The 16,918-nt window shown below is 37.0% G+C and overlaps 1 protein-coding gene across 4 annotated transcripts in view; it reads left to right on the top strand.

The window, feature by feature from the left end:
- The window catches only part of EVC2 (EvC ciliary complex subunit 2), a 71,270-nt gene that overhangs the window by 11,198 nt on the left and 43,154 nt on the right, over positions 1 to 16,918 (top strand). For all 4 annotated transcript variants that reach the window (XM_038178250.2, XM_038178248.2, XM_038178249.2 and 1 more), the window contains exons 5-9: positions 3,540 to 3,726; positions 4,913 to 5,022; positions 6,545 to 6,607; positions 8,927 to 9,061; positions 11,615 to 11,766. In XM_038178250.2, the coding sequence (XP_038034178.2) occupies positions 3,540 to 3,726; positions 4,913 to 5,022; positions 6,545 to 6,607; positions 8,927 to 9,061; positions 11,615 to 11,766 (647 nt within the window). The remainder of the gene's footprint in view (positions 1 to 3,539; positions 3,727 to 4,912; positions 5,023 to 6,544; positions 6,608 to 8,926; positions 9,062 to 11,614; positions 11,767 to 16,918) is intronic.

Raw genomic sequence — 16,918 nt, 5'->3', positions numbered from 1 at the left:
CACTGTGCTTTCCCTTGGAGAGAGAAAGTGCATCCAACTTTAAGGCAAATCTGAATTCAGCCATTGAAATGTTTTATATGATGACAGAGAATTTAGTACCCAGTACAGAAGAGGTGACATTATGACCTGCACCGGATCATTTACACAGAGAATGAATATGCATCACATCTCATGGCACTAATTATGTATAATATCATTATTGAAGTAACTGCATATCATAATTAATGAGGCCAAATAGTGAGCATTTCAAGCATAAGAAGCAGTGACAGAATCTTCTGGGTTTTGCACTGTGGATTCTCAATATTTGTATCAAAGCTTCTTAGCTTTGAATTTGAGACAAATACATATTGTTTTTTCTGCCATTCATAGCGCAGCCTCATACAGACTCATTAAAAATTGTGAAATCCTGCTGTACAAGATGAAAGATAGTCTGTTGTAGATACCAGGATTACCAGAAAATAATTGTGCCATGCTACCTGTTGTAAATTACTGAAAACAGTACAACTGTATGTGAATTGTCTTCCATGTTGAAATTCATTTCATGTTTTATTTCCCTTTGCTTACCTTGTCATCCTCTTCAATCTTAATTCATTTGAACAGATGCTTTCCTGCTAAGAGGCAGACTGGCCATATGGTTGTCTTTAGCTGTTTTAAATAAAAAAAAAAAAAAAGTGAATTTAGCACATTCCTACCCACCACCTGTAAGTGACTCCTCAGAGCATGGAGATGACATATGTTTACTTCTTGAAGGCAGTGTTTTTCCAACATTTAATCATGGAAATACTATGATCAAAACTAGGGTGTTTAAAATTTACCCATGCTTTGAGGGCCCAGTCCTTCTTTCTTTCACAAGAAAGAAGTTCCTGTAGGACTTCATTCCACAGCGTGGCATGAACGCTTCTGAGGTAGCACTTCATAATGATACTGATCTTTAGCAGAGCTGAAAGAAAATTAAACAGTGTTAAGCTGAGGCAGGGAAGTTTAGGCTGGACATCAGGAAGAGGTTCTTCACTGAGAGGATGGTTGTACAGTGGTACAGGCTCCCCAGGGACATAGTCACTGCACCAAGCCTGTCTGAATTTAAGAAGTGATTGAACTGTGCACTTAGTCACATGGTCTAAACTTTTGGGTAGACCTGTGCGATGCCAGGAATTGGACTTGATGACCCTTATGGGTCCCTTCCAACTCGGGGTATTCTGTGATTCTGAAGTAAAACCTGTATTTGAAGGCATTGACAAATGCAAAAAACATGACCTTTTGGCTGCCTGAGGAAAATTGCAGTAGATTGGTGATAGATTTTTGATTCCTCAGAAGGGTTGCTTTGTTTAGTCACTGAATTAAGATTTTTATTAAATGAAATGAAGAGAAAATGCAAATTTAGTTGGAGAACGATAATGGACTGTATGTGGGAGTGTGTATTAAACCTTTTAACTAAAGGAAGGAGAGGAGTAGTGCTGCCATATTCCCTTACCTACCTATGAATATACACATCCTACTTTTTCTGCCTATTCTATTGTAAGAATTTAGCTAAATTACTGTTTACATCTCCTCTCTCCAAATGAGAAGGAATATATTTTTGTCTGGTTAAAAGCATGGGAAAAGATCATGAAATCCTAATTTTTGCCTTCATCTCACAGAAGAGCAAAAGAAAGGTATGGGAAAGTAAAGGAAGGGAAAGACTTTCTGTTTTCCCACCTATTCCCAGCTCCTTCTCTTGGTAGTGCATAATTGTTTGTGTGCACAATCCTATCCACACTTACTGTGGAACATAATATTGTATTAACAACTTGTGCAGTTTGAACCTGTGGTCTTTCAGTGTGTGCTTTCTTGATTCAGTGATTGGGTCAGGGTCTCTGCTTTGTGGCTTTGGATTTTCTTTTTGTGAATTTTAAGATTTTTTTCTGTTTCATTTTGTTGTTTTGTTGTTTTTAAAGCAAGTTTCCAGCTTTGTGACTGCATAGGAAAGGCTGAAAGGTCTGCTGACTGCATCACACCAGTTAAGAAAACCAGGAGACAGAAAATCTGCCCCAAGTATATCACACTTCTAACATCTGGTGTTTTTAGGTCCCATAAATGTTGTATCTAGCTCATGACACACGAACGTATGAAATTGGCAAAGCTTTCTTTACAAATATGATCAGACCTACTTTTATACCTGCTGGCATTTATTTGCAGAATCTGGTATAATAGGCAGTTGTTTTTTTCCCCCCATACGATTTATTTAATACAATTGAGTTTGAACTTGCCGTAATGAGTTTGGAAAATTTAGTGTAGTATAATGAGAAGAGTTACTTACATAAACAGATTTAGTCAAATGCAATTATTGCCATTTATGTCAGAAAATGCAAACTAAGCAATTATAATTTTAATAAAGCTTTGTTTTTTTTTTTTGTTTTTTTTTTCCTCCTTGGTTCATAAAACATTCTGAAACTTTCATCTGTTTCTATGCTGAATTAAAATGAAATGCATGGGTCGAGGTGTACTATAAAGTTATAACTACATATGTTGAATCTGTGGCTGCAATAAATTGTATGATTTCTGACATCTCCCACAGTTAATGTTTTTAGTACTCATTTTAGGGGAGGCTGCTTTATTGCTATTTTTCCTAGTGTCCAGATAGAGAAGAGACATTTCCTTTAAAAAAAAAAAAAAAAAAAGAGGGGGAAAAAGAGAAAGATTGTCCCTGAATCACACTTTGGTTATTTCACAAAGTGTTAATTTGGTGCCATTATTAGAAGACCACTGCGCCATCATGGCTATGTTATGGACCATCATATTACAGGCCTGATGGAGTTTTAGACAGTTTGGGCTTAATACAATTTTATAATGGAAGGCACTTTGAAAGGTGAGAGGTCAGTAAGTGACTCTGTGCTCAAGGCAATTTCATTTAGAGGGTGTAATTATTCAGTGAGAGTTAATGAATGCCTAATGGAATAAATAGATAAAGTCATGTGACTGCGTGTTGCTAGTGATTGCTTATTAATTTATGAACTTCATCTCTAACTGGAAGCAGAGCCTTGAACTCCAAGTCTGCTAGTAGCTCCAGCAGCCCTTATGTGGGAAGGGCAAATGGAAGCAGCTGGCACCCTTTGGAGCGTGCAGTTGCTGTGGAAAAAGAGAGAACTAGAGAACAAAAATGCATGAAGAGAATGAACTGGCAATGAGGACAGCTTGCAAAAGAAACATCTTCATGATACAAAAGCTAAGAATTTTCCAGAATCTGGTTATGAAGTTATGTTCCAGTTCTGTGTGTCACAGGAGTATTTGTATTCTTGTTTTCACTTACTTCTGGCTTTCACTTTACTTCTGGCATAAAACTTTTGTTTTATGTCTCTGAGAAACATTCAGGCATACCAAAAATTAAAATCTCCTTGGGAGTCTGAGATAAAACTGAGTGTAATGCTGTTTGCAGGTTTCTCAGAATGTCTTTAGAAAATTGGCTTACACAAATAGTGAACTATTTACTAACAATCAAGACTACAGATTTTGCTGTTGATGCACATACAACTGTTTTGCACTCTTAATATTTCTATTTTCAGGTGGATGTTGAACATGATCCTCAAACTGCCTATGTTAGACTTCTGATTAATAACACCAACACGCTGCTCTCAAGAAACATTACCGATCTTATCCTCCTGGACAATATCACCGGTCTACATGTTCAAAAAAACAGTGGTAATAAGACAACAGATGGTGTACAGATTTACAGGAAAAGATTCTTGCAAGGTAACAAATTCTGCAGAGAAGTAGCTCTGATTATACATGTGGAAGAGCATCTGTTCAAATCAGGATATTTATTTTTGAAGATGTAAACTCAGTAATTATTAGTTGATATGGGTGAAATACCCCGTAACAAGTTTTGTGCTGCAGTTTAAAATTCTATTAATTCCCATTTTGGCTCCCACCTTTGAACTGCCTCTTCCAGGCATGGAAGTGAGCCCTTGTGCTCTGTAAAAGTCACTGCTGTCAAAATGAAACAGAATCTTTCATGATGGTATTTGTTCATTTTGGATATTTTATAAAACTGCTGCACAACCAATTGTAATTGAAATGTCGTTCTTATTTAGCCAAGCTAAAAAGGTAGAAAGTAAGCAAACACTTTACTGTGTAGTGTCTTTAAAATCACGGCGGATTAACTTCCTCAGGTACACCGGAATTGCAAAAGACCATGCAAACAGGCAGAATGATTAAACCAAAAGAAGGCAGCTCTGCTCTGTATCCATTTTCTACAGACTTGAGCAAATTATAAAATTGAAGCAAGTAGTAGACCAAAAAGACCGTTCCAGTCTTGGAGTTGGTGTGTTTCTTAGAAAGCAGTTGGACATTCATAAACATTTGTCTTTCTTGATTTCTTAATCTCCCCTTTCCTAAGCACATGTGCAAGAGGTAGAAGATGTCCATAGAAAAATAATAAATTGCTTTTTAGGATTATGATTATTCGTGTGGGGGATGTGCTGTGTTGGAAGAGCTCCAGAGCTGTCCCAGGTCTTCCTCAGAGAACTTTGAGAAATTTTCCTGGGATAAAGTAAATTTATCCATATTCTTCTTCTCTGTACAGGCTCTGGCTGCCTTCCCTACTGAGGAGCTTACTGCAGCTAGACTCCTAAGAGAGCACTTTTGCTGGTGAGGAAGCACAGTCTAAAGGGGAGCCTAAAAAGCTCCTCAGATGTTTTATTCATATTGGACTTGCTTTTCATATTTTGCAAACATCTGTAACTGCAGATGAGCTCAGCTGGGTGCTCAACTCTTCAGTCTTCTTGTGTTAAAAAAAAAAGTGCAACTCTGCTGGGTTATTTTCGAGACAGTGTATCTACTGTTTTATTTAAGAAAATGCAGACACAATTCCTTAAGAGGCCAATATTGTATGGGTAAATGTACCTCATCTACACACTTTTTTCCTCTCTTTTAACAGTTGGAGAATACTTTGCAATCAACTACACTGCACTTCTTGATGCAAAGGAAACATGGAATGGCAGGGTCTTGACATTGCCTGCAAAGTTAACTTTCAGGAGTTCATCACAGGTATTTCCTGTACAAGTCTTGAAAGCAGTTCTTGTTCAGAGGGCTGAAGCACCTTTCCTGTGAAGAAATTCTGAGACAGCTGAGGATGTTCATCCTGGAGAAGAGGCTCCAGGGAGACCTCGCTGTGGCCTTTCAGTTCCTAAATGGGTCTTATAAACAGTGTGGTGAGGGACTCTACTCAGGTAGATAATGATAGGACAAGGGAGAATGGTCTTAAACTGAAAAAGGATACGTTAGATTAGACATTAGGAAGAAATTCTTCACTGTAAGGGTAGTGAGGCACTGGAACAGGTTGCCCAGAGAAACTGTGGATGCCCCATCCCTAGAGCTGGATGGCCAACCTGATCTAGTGGGTGGAAGCCCTGCCTATGGCAGCGGGGTTGGAGTTAGATGGTCTTTAAGGTCTCTTCCAACCTAAGCTATTCTGTGATTCTATGGTTGTCTGCCTAAGCTACGAGACCTGTGATGAGGCCTGCATGTACTGCAATGAAGTCCTTAGACTCCGTGGTTACCATGAATTTTTTTAATACATGAATTATTTTTCAAAGGTTAGGAAGCATTAGGCCTCCTTAAATAGGTAAAGGATGTTTGTGTGTTGTCCTGTAGCATTTCTTTCTACTTTTTGTATTTCTTTCCAGTTTATCTGTGTATCCTTAAAATAACAGTATCCCACCTCCTTATGTGTGTTTTCCTATAGTCTGTGAGAGGTTGCAGTTTTGACATGTTTTTATTAAAAAAAAAATATTATTGTAATCAAAACCACTGTTTAAATATGAGAGTTTTGAGGACCTTGAAGAGATTTTTGAGAGAAGCTGGGTAATCTCAATCTTTGGTGATTTTTTTGGTGACTCAGTTGCACCAGGCTCCAAGAGAACTGATCATGGATTTAACAATGCTGGAGTCAACCTAAGTAGAAAGCAGGACTAATGACACAAGAAGAGTGGTTTCTTCCAAAGTGACTTATTCCTCATTCATAAATTTGTTTTGATATTTTCCTCATCATTTTCTTAAGTGCATGTAGTTAGACCTTGCATATATATTTTCATTTCCAGCTGATGTATCTCACTTGTTTTAGAGGAAAAAATGATCAATGTTCATGAGGGTATACTACAGAGACAGAGAGCAAGACTTCAAAACCAAGAAATGATAAGAGGAGAGGATACAGGTGGATGTTTAGCAGACTTGATAGACATTGAGCTGCAAACTTTGATCCCTGCAAGACATATGCAATGATTTTGACTCATGTTCTGTACACTTTCAGTCAACACAGAGTTTAAAATGCAGAAAAAGTGTAAATCTGTGAGCACTGAATAAGCCCGTGCTTGGTTAGAAGGGGAGTATATCCTACAGACCACTTTTACCACTACGTTTAGCTATCAGATTTTATTCAGCTTTACTTAGTGAGAAGTATAGCTTTTCTTCTGAGGAGAAGCTTTTGTAGAGACTCTGGGCTGTTTGCCAGTGTTATAAATTGGATTCTGCTCATTTTTTAATGCTTGTAATATTTTTATATTTCTCTCAGAATAAAACACATCTCGTATCGTTGATGGCATCATTCACCATAACTGAAGAAGAAAAGACCAAGGTAAATGCTATGACTTGGCATTACACTGTCTCAAACTCACTGACTTAAACTCATGGATAATCTAACCTAAATCGTAGGGGGCTAAGAATGTAGTTAGGTACTTAAATTTCATCTGGCTATTAATCATAGACAAGTTCTGCCATCTCCAATTATAAGGGGAAGAAAGCAGGAGTCAAGACAGTGGGATTTTGTTATCCTAAAGCAGCAATATTTAGCAAAGAAAATCTTCAGAGTTCCATTATATGTGTAGCCTTTTTTTTTTTTTTTCGTCTGAAGCATTGTCCAGCCACAGAGAATTGTGATGAGGAATTTGCTCATGTGCTCTTTCTTGGGCATAGCTACCACAAGAAAGCTATTTGCCTTTCAAAAAGTGTGGAGTTATCCTCCACCTATAGAGAAAATGTTTCGTACTGAGACAAGTGAGACGTATTGTATTTGTCCATAGTGTCAGGTGTTATAAATGATCTCCATCTTAAATTTTATTTATTAAAAATTATTTGAAAGTGTTCATGATTGTGGTGAATGGTGAACAACCAATATGCTCGTGACTAAGTGGATTCTAAATGTTGACTAGGGGCTAGAAAAATGAAGAATTACTTACACAGCCATGGCAGTACCATGCTAAGCTGGTCTTGTGAATTTACATGTGGTTTAATTGCACACTTGTTGTTGTGCTGTTCTTTAAAATTTTTCATACCCTGTGGATTTTCTCTTCTGTGTTGCTGAAAGAAAGTGCTTGGTTGCCTATGACAAGATAAATGAAAAAATATGTGTTATGAAAAATGTGGGTTACAAAAAAATACAAGCATAGCTTATCTGTTGGCCCGTGCCAGATGTCTTCCCACAGTGCTTCAGGGGCTGTGAATACTGCATGCCTCTGCCCTTGGCTAAGTGGTTTCAATGCTGAGTAGGAAGCTGTAGTGAAAGCAAAACACATTTCTCCTGTCTAGCCATATTGCATGGGATTTGTGATAATAATTACGTTGACCTCATTTTTGCCAGAATTGTTTCCCTCAGCATCCTTTAAATCAGTGGGAGCACAGCAACTTTTGAAAGAAAATCAGGCCTTTAATGCCTCTTCACCTCACACTATTAAGATGGCTTAAGAAGTTAGCTTTTCATATGGGTTTTGAGGCTCATTGATGTGCCACTGGTTTGCAGGTCAGCCTGCAGTGCCAAACTGGTCCTATGCCATGGTTTGTATGGGGTCTCTGATTCCCCACACTGCAGCATCCACTGTGATGCTTTCAGGCATTATAGCCCATTAGGCTGTATCCAAGGAAATGGGGTGTCCCTCGAAAACTCATTTTACTGTCTTATAAAAGCATAGATAATTTCCTATCCAAGAACTTTTTTCCATAAGCAGGCAGTAAAAGGATCAAATTCTGCTGTTAAATTAGAATAAATACTTTCTACATTGCAGACTGCATTTGATTGTTGCTTCCTGTGCCGAATTCTGTTTGTTCTATGGAATGCTCCCAGCTTTCTGCTTTATGAGATGACCAAGCCCTGCTTGCAAGCGGCATGTTAATTATTTACACTTTCTAGCCCCAGCAGAGTGATTATTTTGTGGTGAAACATTATACTAGTAGCTGTGCTATATTTTTCATGCAGACATCTCAAAGAACTAAACAAACATTAAATTAACTTTTGCTACATGGAGCATGAAGTAAAAATTAATTTTTAATGCCATTCCATTTAAAGATTAAATTAAGACCTAAAGTGAAAGGCCTACAAAGATATTAGTTGAAGTGTAGTTCCAGTGCTCCTGCTATTCTTTTCTGACTCTGTCTCATGGAGAAACTGCAATGATACACACAAATTAGGGAGTTTTATCGTCAGTTATCTGTTTATTCTGAACTCCTATTAGTGCTTTATCCCAGTGTTGTTTACTGAGTTTTATTGAATCAAGAAATGGCCATTAATTTCAGGAAGCCAACATCAGACTGATTTTTCAGAGGCTCTGGGCAATGTCAAATGCCATTAATTTCAACGAGATTTTGGAGAGATTGGCAACACAGGCTCTTAAGTACAGTCTTCCCAAAAGTCACAGCAACTACAGTTCAATCCATGAGAGATCTGTTGTTGGAATTTACCGAGGCATTTGGACTAGGTGGGCATAAGGGCATGCAGACTTCAAAATCTATAGAAAATAGACACTATTAATAAATAAAAATTACTAATTGTAATTTAATGCTGAGTAACCCTGAAGTTTTATAAAGCCATTTAAAAGTAATTTACTGTGTTGGTTACAGCTGTGATCTTTAAGTCTGATCTTTGTATATATAGGAAAATTAATTTAGATAATTTTCATTTCAGATTTCATACAGCCATGCCATCCATGCTTCAGGATTCTTCATTGCTTTTTTCGTTTCCTTTGTATTGACATGTGCTGTTTTTTTCATTCTTTACCAAACCAAAGTATTAAAATGGAATTTCCATAGTAAAAACCAGGTGAGTCGTACTATCTGTAACAGTACTTTATATAATTTTGTTATTGATCATCTCTGATGATATAACATGCAAACTAATATGGATTTCCTAAAGTGTTTTTGAAGCTAAATAAAAGGCAACAAGTGCTGGATTGAATTCACTGGTACTATAATCTCTACAACCCCAAATCTTTAGCACAATCAGATTTAGAAGTGATGTAAGAATAGTCTGATCAAAAGAACTGCTGTCAATAACTGGTTGTTAAGCTTCACAGGGGAGCGATACTACCCATTGGCTTTGCATTTGTTTTCATCTTCTTCCTTGTCCTTATCTCTCCTTTTGCTCCCGGTATGAGAGGCAGAATAACTCTGGGTAGACCACTCACCTTGAATGCAGAATACATGAGTCCAAATTGTATTTCTGATTATCAGGAACAGGGGTTTGAAGCTGGGTCTCGTAGATCTTTGGATTTACCTTGGTCTCTTGAGTGATTAAGCAAAGCAGTTGGGTTTGGGGATGGAGCATTTACAGTGCTCTTTATCCAGATCATTCCAGTTCTTAGAAAGTATTTCAGTACATACAGGGTCAGAGAGAGAAAATACAGTCTGATGAATATCCATCAGATTGGCCCAAGCTCCAGTCCTTGCTTTTTAAAATTATTTTGCTATTTATATGAAGTGGAACAACTTCAGTGGGAGGGAGATAGAGACCTCGGTTGCTATTACAGTGATGAGAACAATCTCCTAAGAAAGGGGGTGTTAAAGGTTTGAAACCTTCCTCTGCTCAGGTGGTGGTAGATCTCCTACTGGGTTGCCAGGTCAAGCAGTCAGTGTCACTCTGTCTATTGCAATTTCTCTTGGGTGTGGTCTGAGAATGTTGGTTTAGGATGGAAGTGGTGATACAGGTGAGAGACATATCATTTGAGATTCCCTCTGGGGCTGTTGGATAGTATAAACTGTGCTGGCTGGTGCTGTCAAACTGAGACAATTAAGACTGACAGAAATTTAAGTGGTAGCTGTGTTCTCACTCTACTTTTGGATTTCAGTTTGGTTTCTTTTTCTTCAGTGGTCTGATTTTTTCAAACGCCCAGAAAGCTTTAATTTGTAATCTATAATGAAAGTGTCTGTTTAAAGGTTTCAGAAAAATTCCACAGTAATTTTAAAGATTTGGTTGAAGCATTTCTGTAGGCACATTTATGTGGCTGCCTGGAGAGCACTTTGGGGTTTTATTCTTCCTATGCCAACCGACTTCGAAACAAAGAAACCCATTAGATGTGTTTCTCAGGGACACTGCTGTGCTGTGGCATGTGTGGAGGCAGTCCAGGGAGGGCAATGCACTTGTAGTGCTCTGCTCTTCTGCATAGCAGTTGGAGTGCTCTTGCATAGAGGACAAATGTATTGAGAAGCACGTACTCAGAAGTAGCACTCTGCTTGGAGACCTCAGCTTCCACATATTGCTCTGCTTGAGGCAGGCAATCTGGGAAGAGTTGTAGAGGGGCATAGCACATTTCAGAGGCTTGGGTGGTCTTGCTGGAAATAATTTGTTTCAGGACTAGATGTGTACAGTTTGCTTTATGCAACTATGAGTATTGGTTTCCTATCTCTAGGTAAAAATGCTGTGTCAGATGTAACTTCACAATGTTTGATAGATTTGAAGACAGTGAATGTGCTAAGTTATCTGTATATGCTCTACTGAAGCAGCAAAAAGTGAGGGAAAAAGGTGTATTTTCTTTGTGATTTAAATTCTGTGAACAACTTATTTTATCTTTTCTACAGTTTCTGACAAATGACAAAAGGAGGTTTTATTGTGTTTTTGTTGTTGTTTTTAATAGATTTGCAGTAATTTTTCTATCTAATGATAGGTGAATTTGTCTCATTATGCAGAAGAGATCTAGTCACAAGCCAGTGGATGGACCAGATGGGCTCAGAAGGCACTTCCAGCCTGACTCTCTGGTTGAGAATTACTACATTAACAATTTTTATTTCTTTTAGGCCTGAAGAAATAATCCCTTCCCATTTAAAAGGCTGCTTTTTATAACATTGTTATTTAAAAAAAAAAAAAACACACCAATTCAGTCCTAGCACGAGCTACTTACAGCAATTTTTTGTATAGTGATTTTCTTAGCCCATCTCAAGGAAGTCTCACCGACCTGTGAACTGTCTAGTAGTATAATTTTGCCATATGTAATGTGTATACCATAGAAATTTCTTTAAAATTTTACTAGAAAGTTTATAGTAGAAAATAACCTCCTCGGAAGGCTTTTGCAAGCCTACTAATGTCAATGTAAAGTCTGCTATCTTTTGCATTAATTTCTTCATTTGTACTCCTGATCAGTTATATAGAAAAAAGTAAAAAAAAGTTCAGCCTGAGACAAAAGTATTACACTTGATCCTAAATATGTACATGTATTTGAACTACACAATTGCTCTATTCCATTTCCAGCTGTACAATGTGATGATAAGTGGGAGTCTTTCTGGTAACTCATGATTACCTGCAACAAAATGACATCAGCTTCACTGTATTTTTTTTTTTTTTTATAATCTGAAGCTTAATTTTTTCTTCCTTTTTTTTTAGGAGATACAACATGAACTCAGTCAAAATCACAAACTGGAGCATTCTCAGTTCAGTTCAGGTGATCTCTTTAGTGAAGATGTAATTATGAATGACCAAGTCATTGATATACTGACATTTGAAGAATCAAAGAATATGCTTCAGGCTTTAGAAGAGTAAGAATTCCTGCTGTTACATCACATTAATCACATTTACCATCATCTAAATCTTTCAATATGTTTTGACTATCTACCCTTTAATTGTTATTTTTGTAGTGTCTATTTGCACGTACGACTGTTACCTTAGGTTTTTGAAATGTATTGATAGCCATCTGTGGGAACTGAAAATTGTCATAATTTACATTGCTTCACTTATAGAAGTCACAGCTCTAGATAGGCCTGAGGCATGCAAATTTTCCAATTCAAATGAACATCTGTTTTTGCTTCCCTGTGGTTCATTAAGTGAGGAAAAACTTCTGTGTAAAAGAAGATGTTGAAAGGGTATATTCTACTATTGCTGAACACAGTTCTGCTTTCAGAACTGTGGCTTTTATCCTAGCACACCACTTCTGGGTGCTGGCATTTCTGTGTAGCAGTGTATTTTGGAAACACCTGGATCAGAGTCTAAGGAGTGACAGTTTGTAGGGCTAACAGAAAGATACCATATAGACTGGATCAGCAGGACCACTGGGTAGAGCGGAGAAACTCTCCTGGTTTTGTAGAAAGGCCAGTCAGGGTTGTTAGACAGAAACATGCAGCTAATAAAGGGCATCTGTTCTTCAGCAGAACTGGAAAAAAAGGTGTGATGTGAGGACAGAGATTTTGTTTGTTCAGTCTTATAGTTAGCTCCTGGCAAGTCAGGTTACAGGCAATATTATGCAACTATAAAATCTGCAGAAGCCAAAAAGGAAAAGTTAAGGGATCATGGAAGTAATTTTCTTTTGTTAAAAGGTAACTAACAGCATTATTATTTCCTGCATTTCATTAGGATGCTTATCTCTGTGAATTGCACATTGGTCTTTGCTTTTATAACTGTACAGCAGTGCAGGTTTTTAAGACTTATCCTAGAAATTGTTATGTGAATGTTAAAAAGAAGAGGATCAAACATTTTTTTTAAACCTCATTTCAGTATTATTTTATATTAGAGATAGTGAATATCTTGCAAGTTTTAACAAAAATACTGGACTGTTTTGAGATATATTGTAGTTTAGAAAGGTAAATGTTCTTGCAAACCCTTGAGAAGGATTATTTGAATAACTGGATTATTCATATAGCTAAACCCTTAAAATGGGATTCATTTCTTAGTTTGAGTATATGTCCTGGGGCTGTGGTTTTTTAATATTCTTATGCAGTTAATGCAAACGCTTCTCTTGTTTCTGCTCCTTTCCCCACAGTTTCTGCTTTCTCCCTTCCATATCCTTTTGTTCATCTTTTTATTTTTTTAATCAAAGCACTTCATTTATGTGCTTCCCATTCCAACACTTTCCTTTAGATAACAGTTTGGAATTTTGTAACTGATTTAACTGATTTTCCATTGTAATAAAGGAAGTCATTTTAGAATGCAAGTGGAATTAATGTACAGCCAATGCTTGTTATGTGATTGGAGTACTTGCAGGAAGTCCTTGCAACTGTATAGAGTCAGGTCTGACCCCAAAACAGGCACTTGTTTGAAGCATTCCTCATTGAAGGCAGCAAAGGTATCCAGTAGGATATAAGTTACAAAGTCGCTTATGCAAAATTGAAAATACTGCCTCAAAAATGGCCTCAAAACTGCTTGAGTTGGCAGTTCTCCTGAAAGCAGAAATGCAGAGATTGTCTTGTCTCTTTGAATGTTCAAGAAAATAAAACGATTTTCTCAGCTATAGTATAAAATATTAGATAAAAAAGCTGGTGTGGTCTGAAATAGCTGGAATGGAAAGGAATGCTTTCATCTCATTACAGCATCCATCCTACGTGAATAACTGTAGATATGCTCACTAGACCCATTTTGGGGATTTATCTGTCTTATGGCACCTGGATTCATCTGTGTCTCCTTTGGGAAAATACAGCTTATCAACAACTGAAAAGTCATCAGTAAAGATTAGAGCATACTGTGATTTTATCATGCAGTGGGCTGTGACTGTAAAACACTACAGTGGCCATCAGCTTATTTTAAGCATTGTGTACGGTCTCCACTGAAACCACTATTCCACATTATTGGATTGAAGAGCACCTGTATTTCTGTTGAATATTTTCGTCCAATTTAAAATCAATGTAAATAGTTAAAAGGCTAGGAACTTGCTCAGGATTTCACTGATCATAGGAAGCAGAAAGAGCTTGTAGGATTTTTCAGTGTGGTTTTATATTCTGCATGTGGGAGACAAGATCTTTTTGTAGAAGAATTCTCCTCTGGTAGACATTCTGGTGGACTGTTGATTTAGAGCAGATGTCCAACTTTTTGCTCAAAATCTTTGCATTTGAGTTATCAGTCTCTTTGTGTAACTAACTATCTCTGATCATTTCAAAATTTGGTGGTTAGGCAAGTAAGAATGTCTGAAAGTGTCTTATTTAGAGAAATGAAATCACCCCCTTAAGCCTCTTCTCCATCAGGAATGAGAGACAGAAAAATCAGCATCAGTGTTGACAGCGGGTGAAACAAATTTACTCCATTTTGGGCAAGTTGCTTTTTTCAAGAGAAAACTTTGATAGTGTTCAATTTGTTCATGCTTTTGTAAGGAGGCAAAGCATCACAGCAAATAAATGCTTGTTAGCAGTTGCTAATCTTCTTCAGCTTTTGAGTTATCTTTTGATTTTTCTGGGATGAGAATGATAGATGGACCACAAAAACATCCAGAATTGCTCTCCTTTAAGAGAGGATTGAAAGGGTTATAGATGTTTCTGTGAAGGGCTCAGATCAGCCTCTGTTAGGGATTAGGAAGTAGCCATTGATATTTACATTATTCTAAATCTTCTTTCACGTGTCTTTTTTCTGTATTTTTTTCATGTATTTTGTTTCTGGTTCATTTACTACTAGTAGATGACACACAGATGAACTGACCATTCATTGGCACTCATGGGTATTAAATTACTGCATGCCTGTTCCTCTCTTCTCTTACTGCTGGCACAGTTTATGTGGCCGAATGAGGATCTCTGTGATGGAAAGTTCTACACTAACTTATCCTGAGTTCCCATTTTTACTCAGTGGTGAAGAAGAGCACTTCTAGAGTATAACTCCTCTTAACCTAAAGTAGACATCTAGAAATTAGTCATATGAATGCTGTGCCCACTGATTCTAAAACCTGGAGCCTGGGCTGATTAACCCAGATATAGGAGTCTGGAGGTAAGTGAGACAAATCCATGTCTTGCAGGGTGGTGGGTCTAAAAGGCTACAGCATTAACTTAATGCCTATATTAGGTATTTGTAATATTGTTCCTGCATTTTTCAACAGCTAGAATATAAACCTTGTTTTATATCTCACTGTAAGCACTCTTTTATGATACTAAGCCCAGGATGCTTCCCTGTCTCTTAATTTTTGTTCCATATTCTTTACATAAGCTGGGGAAGACAGTCCTTTAGTTTCAGATCTATATTCCTTAAAGGTTTTCATCTTAGTCTTTTAATATATAAACTGTTGTACATTATCCAGGCTTTTAGCAGATTCAAAAGACAAAGATAAAATACTGTACCATTGCCTTAGGGGCTTCTCTGACAACAATCTGTGCTAAAAACAGAATAGAATAATCCTTATTTTTACTGAATTATCTGTTTTAAGGATAGTGCTTTGCAAAACATAATGGCAAAAGAAAGAATGTGCATTTCTAACTTATTAATGGATAATTGCAGTCAATTAGAATGGACTCTGTGCTGGAATGAAATGTTACAGTTTTACTGATTCTGTGGTCACAGAATCACTTTTTCAACAACATTGCATTATTTATTTATTTATTTATTTGCATTCATGGTTACCCAGCACAATGGTTGGGAGTTCTGTAAGGAACAAAGGGATGAGGATTGATTTGTCGTGCAGGGGTGGCAATATAATAAGAACTGAGCTTGTATTTTGAACACGGTGTTTTCATGTCACGTGTACACTGGATATGAATTTCAGCATCATAATCCTGCATTATTTTTTTTTTTTATTTAGGGAGGCAAAAGTGTATGGGCTTTTGTTAGAGATGGGTTGATACTTCAGGTATTTGAACCAACAAAATCTTGCTTATATTTTCATTCAGCAAGTATATTCTAGTTTGATAATTCCTTCAGTGTAGCTGTGTGTCATTTTCTCTGCATGGTGAACATACAAACTTGCCAACGTAACTGATACATTCTTTTTGAATTACACTGTGATAGTAAACCAGTGTAATCATTCTGACGTTTTGTTCCATTGTCAAGACACAAATGAAAAAAATACTCAGAAAAGTAAGAGCCACAGAATTTTTTTGTCCTCTTTATGGCATGAAGCTAGGTTAATAGTTAATGTATTTTAAGAAGTGACAGCACCAAATTGTTTAGCAAATACATTAGGAGCATGTGTTCAATATTTATGGACAGGGACATCTTTGGAGTGTAGACAGTATGCAATGTCAGGAGAATTGGCTAGAGAACAAAACATACTTTTAATATTTCATAAGAAAGCTTCTTAGTTACTTCTTTTGTGAGTTTAGTCTTAGTAAGTCATATCCTTGATGCACATTATGCAGCAAAATAGTTTGGCTTCTATTCTCAGTAGGTTCCTTACTGTGTATATTCCTTAATATTGGCCCATTGGCAATGTATGCTAATGAGAAGAAGCTATATGATTTGAATATTTAACATAAGCACTAGATGCAAATGTTGCAAGCACTAGAAGTACATGTTGCAAAATGTTGTAGGTCTCTTTTACTGTGTATCTGGAACAGAATGTGAACATAGCTGAGCAGTTTGGCTTTGTGTCTGATGTGATGAAGTCTGACCATGCTCATAGTATTAGAAGGTACAGCTATTTTAAAGTCAACTTTATTTCTTTAAATGACTTTCCACTGCTACAGCTTTTCTTTTTCATCTTCATTTTGTACAACTCAGCTTACTTGAATTTTGCAAAGCTCTAGCTGAATTTCTGGCTGAACTTGAACCTCATTGCTGATACACAATAAACTCTGCCAATTATTTTGGCAGATCACTAAGTAATATGGATTCACTGAAGCTTATTTTTTTCTGATGGTAGAGGGCATCAAGGCCAATGTACTAGAGAACAAGATCAAAATGTTTCCAGGGATCCTTGACAGAAAAGTCAAAAACAATTTACTACCATATTAGAAGTTCACCTTTTCTTTCTAAATGTAAATGTTTTGCCATACATCTTGGTTTAAT

The sequence above is a fragment of the Anas platyrhynchos genome, chromosome 4 (assembly GCF_047663525.1).
Source record: "Anas platyrhynchos isolate ZD024472 breed Pekin duck chromosome 4, IASCAAS_PekinDuck_T2T, whole genome shotgun sequence".
In the NCBI taxonomy this organism is placed as follows: Eukaryota; Metazoa; Chordata; class Aves; order Anseriformes; family Anatidae; genus Anas; species Anas platyrhynchos.
The sequence above is the reverse complement of the archived record's forward strand: the minus strand, read 5'-3'. Positions and strand labels throughout refer to the sequence as shown.